Source organism: Pelobates fuscus, chromosome 5 (assembly GCF_036172605.1).
Source record: "Pelobates fuscus isolate aPelFus1 chromosome 5, aPelFus1.pri, whole genome shotgun sequence".
Taxonomy (NCBI): Eukaryota; Metazoa; Chordata; class Amphibia; order Anura; family Pelobatidae; genus Pelobates; species Pelobates fuscus.
Genome location: NC_086321.1, coordinates 337,753,529 through 337,765,545, shown reverse-complemented (window position 1 = coordinate 337,765,545; position 12,017 = coordinate 337,753,529). Strand labels below are relative to the sequence as shown.

At 41.6% G+C, this 12,017-nt stretch overlaps 1 protein-coding gene across 1 annotated transcript in view; it reads left to right on the top strand.

Moving 5' to 3' along the window:
- The first annotated feature begins 433 nt into the window (after window positions 1–433).
- Window positions 434–12,017, top strand: part of LOC134611650 (fer-1-like protein 4) — a 192,427-nt gene continuing 180,843 nt past the window's right edge. The window contains exon 1 of the mRNA XM_063455751.1: window positions 434–671. Coding sequence (XP_063311821.1) covers window positions 593–671 — 79 coding nt within the window. The 5' untranslated portion in view covers window positions 434–592. The remainder of the gene's footprint in view (window positions 672–12,017) is intronic.

Below are 12,017 nucleotides of genomic sequence, written 5' to 3'. Positions count from 1 at the left end.
TAGACATCATAATAATATGTACTTTTGTACTTTCAGCTTATATTTCTTTTAAAGAAAAAAAAAAGAGTTTAATTGCACTTCAGCACAGGACATCAAACAGGTTTGACAACTTGTAGAGTAGTTCTAGTCTAAAATCAAAGTTTCAACAACTAGGTACAGGTGAAATGAAATTTTTTAAAAATAATTTACATGTGAAAGTAGTGCTTAGATCTTGAATGATAAAATACTTTTTTAACCCATAGTTTTTCAGGCGATTGATAATTTCTCTTGAAAGCACAGAATAACGTACGTTTGTAAAAAGCCCTATAAATAGTTTGTGCTTATGTGATAAGACTCCCTGGAGATGTGTGCTTAAGGGAACTATTTGAGAAGGTGTGAGGTGGGCGGCTCGTGAAGGAGTTGTGTGTGGAACCTGCTCTGCAGGTCTCCTGTGTCTTGTAAAAGTTGCAGAGCCAGTATGAGGTCAGATCATAGCAGTGAATGGTGGGAGCAGGGACTTGCAGCACCTCACAGGGTCCTCTCCATATTGGCATGAAACCTATATAAACCACTTTGGACCCTCTGTGTACGTCTGGATTTGGACTAAGTGGACATGTCTTTAAGTGTCAATCTGAAGAGGGTCACCAACCTCCCAGGAAAACATGAGAGACTGGTGTCGATGACCTTTCGAGGTGAGTCCTCTTATGTGCATTCGCTACGTAAAACATGTACATATGTATTTATTTGTATCTGGACCTGTTGCCTGTTATTGTTATCAGCTTTCATTGTTTGTTAAAGCTATTTACAGACTCATGTTTGATAAAAACCTATACACTGCCTGGTTGCATCCTCAGTCTTATAGTCTAGTGGTTCCCAACCTAGTACTCATAGACCACCAACAGTCCAGGTTTTGTCAGTATCTCCATTTGAATAAGAAAGGGAAATACATAAATCCTGGACTGTTGGTGGTCCATGAGGACTGGGTTGCGGACCACTGTTGTAGACTACGTACAAACGACAAATCAGTCCAAAACAAGCAACCAAAAAGACTGACATTTTAAGTCTAGAATATGGATCACCTATCTTGTGTGTTTAGTTGTTGCCAAGTCTGAAAACCCATATGTGTTAACCTACATAGGTGCATATGTCTTGTGTTGTCCTATGTTTCAAATGAGTACTAACTGGAGATGAGGTTTAACATTGTCTCATAGTATTAGTGGCATAGTCTTGCTACAAACATACTCTCTATCAAACAGAAAAACACACTCTCTTATGTATGTATGCAGGCACTCTCCTATAATAATGTATACACACACTGTGCATTATTTCTATTGTTCCACAACTTCATATTTCCTCCCACACTTCATAGCTCCACATCCCTTCATTCCCCAGCTGCATAACTCTTTCACCACTTCACAGCTCCATGACCCTCTAATCTACAGCCCCACAACTCTTTTACCACTTCACAGCTCCATGACCCTCTAATCTACAGCCCCACAACTCTTTTACCACTTCACAGCTCCATGACCCTCTAATCTACAGCCCCACAACTCTTTTACCACTTCACAGCTCCATGACCCTCTAATCTACATCCCCACAACTCTTTTACCACTTCACAGCTCCATAACCCTCTAATCTACAGCCCCACAACTCTTTTACCACTTCACAGCTCCACGACCCTCTAATCTACAGCCCCACAACTCTTTTACCACTTCACAGCTCCATGACCCTCTAATCTACAGCCCCACAACTCTTTTACCACTTCACAGCTCCACCACTACACCACAGCCCCACAACCATTCCACCACTTCGCAACTCCATGCCCCCTACACCACAGCCCCACAGCCATTCCACCACTTCACAGCTCCATGCCCCCTCCCTATCGAACCACTTATGTCTCTCTGAAAGAGAGACACCTTTAAATAAGCATCCTCGGGTTGTAGTAAGTTTTTGTACGAGTTACAAGAAAGGTAGTAACAAACAGAATTAAACCTCTCATTCCAAGGTAATGACTAAAGCCCATTACCTTAGAGACCAAGTTGTCTAGTTCAACTGCCTAGATTGTGTCCCAGTTTCTGCAAATATTATTAATATTATTATTATTTATAGACACCAACCAATCCCGCAATGCTGTACAATGTGTTGACCAACAGATACGTTAATATCAACACACTTGTATCACGAGAGAGTATGGCAAAAAGGATTCAGTAGTTGACCCTACAATCACCTCTGATATTAGTTGGGTGGCTGGCACCCTTAAACAGGCAGAGGCACATTCAACACTCCCTGCGTACATGTCAGTGTACATATAGAAACAGTATAAGAAAAGCTGTGTTTATTGTCAACATTCTGCCTACGCTAATTTTTCTATATATTAAGGCCTTTATTATCTGCATAAATTGAGATATTGACCAAAGATGCGAATCTTCCCTGTCTAGGCATCTCGACAATTTATCAGCAATGTGTGTGCATTTTCTGTTTGTTAAACTTTGTGTATGTGGGTTTTTAGGCCACTTTAAGAAATACCAGTTTTATTTGCCTTATAGTCACACATTTTCAAAACGTCCACAGCTTGCGTTGCATACAGCGCTACGGAATCTGATGGCACTATATAAATAATAAAATAATAATAATATTAACACCGGTTTATGGCATGAAGACTCTGTAATGCATTTCTGAGTGGTGTAATAAATCATTTTTTGGGGAGATAAGAGTGCACAGATGTAAGTAGTCATAATAAGCTACTGTAGCAGTTTAGACTGTAGGGTTAATTCAAGTGAAATAAAGTATATAGCATTCCATTTGCCAAAATGTTGTACCTTTCGTTAAATAAACTGTTCCTTTGATTTTTTTTTTATGAAAAACTTGTACGTTAAATAAAAGGAATCCGTAAAAATTTATTTCCCTTTCCCTAATCCTAATTATTTCTATATAAAATAAAGAAATGAACAAACACAACCCACCTCATACCGGGTACCTAAAATATAACCCCCACTGGCACCTCTCTTTACTTTCGTCCTCGGATAGTGTTACATTTTTGTTATGGAATTTTTTAGATTTTTTTTGTACAAAGCTATCCTCCAGGGTTTTGGGGTTCACATCCATGATGCTTCTTATGATAAAAAGTAATTCCACAAATAACCACGCTGGCTCAATTATAATTAAAGCCAATATTATCATATTGCTTACCCTAAATCCGAGGATCGCAAACCGTTCTCAGTTCACACCAGCAATCCATGTATTGTTAAGTATTCCCATATGAACAGATTTAGGAAATGCCTATATCCTGGTCAGCACCCGTTTGCGGTTGTCTCTGCCTTTGTAAATTCTTTGTTGTGGTGTTCATTTATCTCGTCCAGTATCTAAAAACACCCCTCTTTTCATACTATAGAAAAGGGATTTATTCCCTTTGGTTTTTATTTGGTTTTATTGTTTTTATTGGGGCTTACGTGTACTATGGTCATTGCTGCCGCCAAAGAGTAGTGGGAGTTTGAGCGCAGAACTTATTTTTGTATAAAATAGGGATAGGCAACCTTCGGCACTCCAGGCGTTGTGGACTACATCCCCCATAATGCTCTTTCACCCATAATGCTGACACAGCATCAGGTGAGATGGAGTCCACAACATTGATAGACTATATCATGGTATATGCAGAATCGAAAGTAAAGGTCTACATATACCCAATGTGACCCACTTTAAGTTTACAACACAGAATTTGTTTTTAAAGGAGAGTATTAAAGGTAAACTGTCACTTCCCCAAATTTAATATAATCCCTATAAAATCCTTATACAGAAAATGGCACAAATACTAATGAATAACAAACTCCCTTTTGCATAGATCAGAATTCACAGACCACATGCGAAAAAAGGCAGACAAAAGCATAAGCGTACACAGAACATTTCATTCGATTGTGCACCCATAAGATATTTTTTTTCCTAATAAAAGGCAAACGTTTATTGATTATTATCTTATTTTAACTCAAACAATTAACATTTTTTACTTTAAAAATATACTATTATAAAAAATATGCCACAAATTAACTATATTTTTTCTTTAACCAGACAGATAGAAATATACATCGAGTGTTCACACTCTTTATCCACCAGATAATAAGCAACTAAAAGATTTAAGAGTGCAGGTAGGAATCTACAGCAGAGACAAGTAATACAAATTTGCTCTCAATTGGGGTGTGCCAGGGCACACCCAGCACACCCCTTGCATACTCATTTGGGCAAAGGTTACTGACAAAATGTACGGACTGAGAAGGTCCTTACTTGTAAATGACAGATGTTATGTCAGATTAGGTACAGTTGCAGAGAGCTTAGTAGGTGGGTATCAGGAGTTAAGATTAAGTTGTAAAGTATACAGGAAGGCAAGGTAAGGCTATACGGAGGAAAGTGGTGTGCGAAGAGCAGTGAATGATGGGGCAGACTGTAAAGGGGTAGATCAGGTATGACCAAGAAAAGTAAAGGGAGGGTTACTGTAGTTCTAATGAGAGATACCTACCAAGTCTCTCATCTGGCCTTCACCTGGTCTATCATTTCCATCTTCACACTAGACTCGGTGTGTCCAACTCACTTACTATGGAGTGATACATTTTATATAAAGTAGAGATGGAGGTCAAATCCACAGACAGCAAGTTCTAATACGGAATGCTAGATAATAATTGAGCTAGGACAGGTTTTGGACTTAGTCCTTACTCAAAGGCTTGCCTATAAATAAGACCTAAGTAAGTCCCGTTTTATATATGTTCCTTCTGAAACTTTAAATAAGGGTTTTGCACTTGTTTTTGTTGAGTGCTGCTATTGCCAACCAAACCTTCGTCACTAGCAGTCATTACAGCAGGTGGTGATGGGTAGTCCTCAATTCACCCCTTCCAGGCCTTAAAGGAAGTGATCTGCCATACGATAGTATAAGAGAAATTTAGGGACGTGTATCAAAAATCTAAAGAATATCACATAGAATCCAGAGGGAACGTGTTTCAAGTGCACTGTATGAAATATCAAAAGCTCCTTATAACATAGGAGCCACCGGTCTCAAAAATATTAGGGATCAAAAAACTATCTTATAGACTTTCTAAAGAAGTCTTGGACAGCCAGCAAGTGACGAATACTTGCCAACTGGATTCCATTTGTCACTAAAAGGGCACAGTTTGGAGTCAAACAATCCATGGATTAAACGTTAACAAATACTTTCATTTATAAGGAGGACAAGGATATCCCCCAAACTATGCTTCAAAGGACTATAAGCACTATAACAAGTTATTATAACAAGTTACTATAACTGAGGTGATTTGTAAAAATCTTTGCAGCTATTGCCACTCTATAGTGGGCCTCAAACCACATCAATGTGTGCTACAAGCACATTAATTGTGAGGCTGTCTCAGTCTGAATGCAGTCCTCTGTACCTCGTATCTCCAGAGAAAAGTTGTGAACCAGTCATTTATAGGCCATTACTGGATTAGGAGATTAAGGGGCTCAAGGTTTATATTACAATCTGTCTAATAACATTTAAATTAAAAAAATGGGAGGTTTAACACAACATATTATCCTTTTTTTCCCCCGAACCGGTGCTAGACTATTTTGCACTCTAAGAAGGCCAGCTGCATGCAGTCCCCCCATAAAAAACAAAATTTCCAATTTTGTATGTCTTTGTCCCCCCTCCAGCCCTTCTGTGTGTCTGTTTGTCCACCACAGCCCCTCTGTGTGTCTCTTTGTCCACTACAGCCCTCAGTCTGTCTCATTGTCCCCTCAGACCCTCGGTGCGTCCTTGTCCCAAGCCCCTCTGTGTCTTTTTGACACTACACAACCCTCTGTGTGTCTCTTTGTCCCCAGCCCTTTTGTGTCTCTTTGACACTAAACAGCCCCTCTGTGTGTCTCTTTGTTGCCCTCTGTGTCTCTTTGTCTCTCCAGCCCTTAGTTTGTCTTTTGCCCCACCAGCCCTTCAGTGTGTCTTTTGACACTACACAGCCCTCTGATTGTCTATTTGACACTACGCAGTACTCTGTGTGTCTCTTTGTCCTCCCAGCCCTTCTGTGTGCCTCTATGTCCCCCAAGCCCCACTGTGTCTTTTTTTTCTCCCTGAGCCCCTCTGTGTTTCTTTTTCTCCCTGAGCCCCTCTGTATCTTTTTGCCTCCTCTCCCTCCCCAGCCCTGTTTCTTCTACCTGGTCTGAAAGGAAGCTGTAAGTTGCTCTCGCTGAGCACTTCTTGTCAGACCAGGTAGAGAATACAGAAGATCCTCTACCCGCGGTCTGCTCGGAGTGCTGCGAAGTGCACTCCCCTCCTGTCAGCCACCTGCCCTTGGTGGCTACCTAAATCGCCTAGTGGTCGCACCGGCCCTGTTTGTAGAACGTTCTTTCACAATATTTACTTGGGTTCTCAGATCCAACCTGTTTGATGGACACACACATATACATAATGATGGCAGCACATGGTAAATGCTATATGGCTGTTCGAAGAATTCAGTTGCTGTAAGAGGTACATAAAGTCATAGGTTATTGAGATTTTTAGTAGCACATGAATTCTATAAACAGAAGGCGGCACTCTTCATGTGCTACTATTAAAAAAGGAAATGTGATGCGCAAGGAAAACAACAGCAGAACTGGCTGCCCCTATATTTACAAATCCCACTTCACCTCATGTACTCATCCCATTTTCCCCAAGATCCTTTTTGTTATTTACAGATCCCTCATCACTATATTTTACAGGACTGTTTTAACCATGTCTTTTCGCAGATACTCAATTAGCACAGCTATTAACTTAATTCCTTTTGAGGTACTAGGTAAGCAATGCAGTTCAAGGATGAAATTACACACACTAATACTGTTAGCAGTGTGAGGAGAGTTTAGCCAGCACCAAAAACCGTATAGCATAAGTTATCCCTTTGTGTCCCAGAGGCATGTGCATCTAGTTCTTAGTGAAAATGGGTTAAATCACAGGCAAATTAATACTGCTCAAGTTAAGCATTAGTTGTTAAAGGGACACTCCACTGCCCAAATTAAAAACAATAAATAAATAAAGTCACTGTTTTGTAGATATACCCCGAATGAAAACATGCATGCATTTAATTATGCATTTTTGCTTTAGAGTTAAATATAAAAACATCTTGCAAAACCTGCAGTTCTCTTGTCTGAAGCCATTGCAAGCCCTCCCCTTCTTCCTCAGCTCAGACTTTCTGTGGCTGTCCAATCACAGCCTTCCCAAAGTAGCTCAATGAGAAGTCTTTGCAAGGCAGGTTCTCTGCACATTTGCCCATTTCTTGAGTTTTGCTTTACTGAGTTTAACTACCAGGAAGTAGAAGGACTGGTTGTCTGATTGAAATCTGCACTTTTTTTTAATAATGAAAAAAAGATACATTCTTTCAGAGTGTCCCTTTAATTCACTAAATCCACAAACTGTAGCAAAATTTAAATATGAATGACAAAATAGAGGCTAAAACAGCCATATTGTAACTAAATGAGTTGGAGAAAATGTTCAGATTATTTAATTTTTTTTTTTTTTTCATAGGTGCTATTTAAGCCTCCATTTTGTCATTTAGATTTTAATTTGATACAATTCAGTAGTGAATAACTCTAGGAGTCTTTTAAATATTTTAGATATTTTTCTTTTGAATTCAATTTCAGAAGGGATATAGTCCTTGACCTCTAGCTGTGCCCACAGGACAGCATTATAACCCACAGGACAGCATTACAAAAAGGCTCTACAAATGTAAAGAAAATAGTGTATTTCAATGTTTAGAATCTTAGCTATTTTATCATAGATACGTATGAGTTTTTCATTTATTTGTTTATCTTAACTTATGTTTGGTTGTGCTGGCAACTATAATGCATGGTGATTGAACAGGTTTTTCAGGTCTTTATAAATATCATTTCCTGTAGTTGTGTCTTTTTGTATGTAAAATTACTAGCTTGCATCCAGTCAGCAATTACTGCATGCCCCTAGAACACTCTGCCATCATCACAACAAATGAGGATCATTCTTATTTTTTTAGAATAAATTAAAGTAAACAGGATTATACATAATATCACACATTTCGAGTAGAAGAAAGGAGATTTGACATAAGGCAAAGAAATTTTTTTTTTACAGTAAGAACAACAAGGATGTGGAAATATCTCTCATGAACAGAAAGCCACAAAAAGTACCCCATAACATAATAAAAACATACAGTAACCTCACATGCCCTATATCCCCAAACAGCCCTGATCTGAGCACCAAAGTTGTCCAAATAGCGCTCAGATCCGTGCAGTGTAGAGGAAATGCCACCAGGGTAAAGTTCTGACTGGCCGCACACTTGGTACATTGCCCAAAATGGTTCCAGAGCAATGTGTGCTTTGGCTTGTCAACTTGCAGGAGTTCCTGCGGCCAAAATATGGGGTGCTCCACCTGGTTCTTAGGGAGTGTTTGTTCCTCATAGTCTCAGGTACCTTCCTTCCAAAAGGTGCTTTCCTGGAGGGTCAGCAAGTGGTTTAAAACATTGGACCAAGTTGACCGAGAACTGCAAGGTCACATAGCCGAAAATGGTTTCATAACAGTGACGGCTAAGTACCACTGAGGACTGTTCGTGGGTTTGTTTGTGTGAATGGCCACCAGGGAGCGAGCATTCGGTTCAATTCGTTAGAAACAAAAGTGCCGAACCAGGGGCACAGAGGGAAAGCTGCTAAGGGTGGCTGGGCAGGGTAGCTGCCGAATAGGGTCTCAGTCCCAGACCATAGTCGGTGGGCAGGAGGCCAGCTTCCACATTCCTTCAGGAGTTCATGGCAAACGTTCATGGGAGGGAGCGTTTGTCACAGTCATTATCTTGTTCTGTCCATATTGAATTCTCCAAGCTTTAAATTTGATTCTTTGTTTTGTATGTTGTTTATGTATCTAGGGTTTGAACCACAGCAGTTAAGTTCCTGACTGTAAATTTTACTATACTGTGTACAGAGTTGACTCTATCCATTAATGTCTTTGGAATCAATATATCATCAAAATTTTATTATATAGTGTCAACATATTACAATTTTAACGTGGAAATATAATAGAAAACATATAAGTGATTTAAGTGATTACACATTTAAACAAGAAACAGGAGGTTATTAAATACCCTGCTCTATGACCTTAGTATCTGCTAAACATATCCGCACACAGATAAATAATATGTGGATTTATCTCAAATAATAATAGGAATAAAAATAATAAAAATGTAAAGGGGCACAGATACCGTCTTTGCAGTGTAAATTCTGCCTTGTCTGAGAAAAGGCATGTTTGTGTTACTGTCTAATGTCACCTCTTGTGGCTGTCACTCGCGGAGCCATTAGAGGGGCTTCCTGGGTTCAGAACACTAAATGCTTCCCACATAAATGCATTGAATCAATGTATTTCTATGAGCAGAGATGCCGATTGGCATAAAGCAGCAACAAGTACAAGTGCACTAAACCCTCCAATGATCCCCTATGGGGAAGCATGGAATTGGCTGAGATTATCAGTATTGATGATCTTAGATAGCAGAAATGGGTCAACTGCTGGAAGACCAGCGTGCTGGGATAAATAAGTTAAGTAAATAGTTTTCATTTGCTTAAAGGGGAACTATAGTGCCAGGAAAATAAACCTGTTTTCCTGGTACTAAAGCTTCACCCTTTGTCAAGGCTTCACCCCATGGTGCAGATGGGTTTTAAAACCCCTAGTTTTAAAACCCCCTTGGGGCTAGTAAAGTTACCCCAAGATACACTCTGTACATGGTAATGCGTAGGATTGTATGTTATTAACGGTTGTGTAGATTGGCTTTATAAAAGAAAAATAATATCAGCGAAAGCTTTGTTTTCCCCTCTACTTTCTGTTTGTGAGGGTAGTCAGCGGGGTGCTAGATGCGCCCGAGAGTTCAGGCCCGTACTGCGTCAGGCCGATACCCCGGCGGGTCTGCACAAAGTCCAGCTGTGAGGGTCTTAGTGGTGGGTTCTCTCGCCCTTTGGTCCATGCTCTCTCTACCATGGGCTGTGGGGGGGATCTCCGTCCGTGTCTCCCGCTGGTGTTAGGCCTCGCCGCCTCCCGGTCAGCCCCACAGCCGGCACTGAGGGTTCTCGTGTGAGGGGTAGCGCCCTGTTTCGTGAGGGTCGTTGGGGCCGCTCGGGGGCAAGCAGGTCACGCTCATTGGTAAGTCCCATACTGAGGCGTGAGGGTGTACTTGCCAGCGTCTAAGGTGCATGGCGCTGTTTCCCACCGTGCAGGTCTTTGATTTCGGTTCCATTGAGGGGCCGCTTTGGAGGTGCGAGGGGGGATTCCCTCATAGGTGGTGCCGGGTTGCCGCTCGGATCCATGCCGCCACCGCTTTCTTTGTCCTCTTGAAGGCCTGTCTTCGGGCATGAAGCTTCGTCCATAGGCTGGCACAAAGCCTATCGTAGAACTTCCCTGTGTACTTGGGAGGCTTGTTAAGCGTGCGGTTCATCATAGGCTGTGACTTGTTTGGGCCTGGGCTGCCCTGTCTTGAGGTAGGCGTCGTCGCTTGAGCAGGCTGTGGTGCGGGGGTGATCGTCCCCAGCGAGGACCGGGATATCCCCCGCCAGTCCGGGAGGGAGGGCGGTAGGGCAGTGTCAGATCCACGCTTGTGAGCGGGTCCTGTGCTGGAAATCGTCCGTCTCCCCCGGGCTTCAGGCTTCGCTCATGTTTAGGCTGCATAGCCGGTCTGGGTTGTTCCTCGTTGTTTCGGTCCCGGACCAGTATCATTCTGTTGCTCGTTCGTTTTTGGGTTGGTCTGTGGTCACCTTGTGCTGCCAGCGTCAGTGGGTCGGTCAATAATTGCGTATTTATGTGCTGTATGGCTGGAGCTCTGAGAATGTGCGACCGGCCATCTTGGCTGTCAGGCCCCGCCCCCCTATACTTTGTATTTCAAGCTTCTTCTAACTTATTTTTAGGGTAGAAAGACTGAAATTAATCCATCAAGAGGCTAAATAAAAATGGACTGTGGCATGCTGGAGGGGGATCCTTGGCAAAACACCCATGGAAAATTACATAGTTGATGCAGAGTCTGGTTTTAATCCATAAAGGGCATAAATCACCTAACATTCCTAAATTGTTTGGAATAACGTGCTTTAAAACATCAGGTTTGATGTTGTATCGATCAGGTAGTGTAAGGGTTATGCCCGCTTCACAGTGACAGACCAAACTCCCCGTTTAACGCACCGCAAACAACCGCAAACAGTCCATTTGCACAACCGCAAACTCCCCATTTGCACAAGGTTGGATACGAAGCTAGCCATGTCCCGTACCTTGTCCTCACTGATGTCATTGAAGGTCTCTTCCTCCACCCAGCCACGTACAACACCAAGGGTCCCCGAAAGGTGACAACAAGCCCCCTGTATTTTTTTTTTTAAATGTACACTACTGTTACACCAGTTATGAGTTGCACTGGTGCAGGGGTCAAGTCCTGGGGAATAAAGTGTGGGAACTCACTCGAGTTCCACCCTCACCCCACCACCAGAAAAAAACAAAACTTGCATGCATATATAAACATGTACACACACACTCAGGTGCACACATACACTCACAGACACACACACACACACTCACAGACACACACACAGACTCACAGACACACACACACAGACACACACGTACACACACACTCACATACACATACACTCACAGACACACACTCCCAGACACATACACTCACAGACACACACACACTCACAGACACACACGCACTCACAGACGCACACTCCCAGACACATACACATACACTCAGGCACACACACACACACATAAAATAGAAAGGTGAACAGCGCTAAAGATCAGAAATTGTACATACGTTTAGTAGAAATACTGGCCAGCGGAGTAACTTAAAAAAAAGGAGAAACAAAGATACAAATAATGGTACAGTATGTATGAACGATATAATTCCACAAGAACAAATGGGTTATATTCACACTCACACTTTGAGGAGCTATATCAGCTCGGTGTTAAGAGCTTGGACGGAATAATCCCCATCTATGGATTTCTTGAGGTTCCAGATCGTTGGTGAGTTTATAGGTGTAAGTATTCGTTATATGAAAAACAAGAG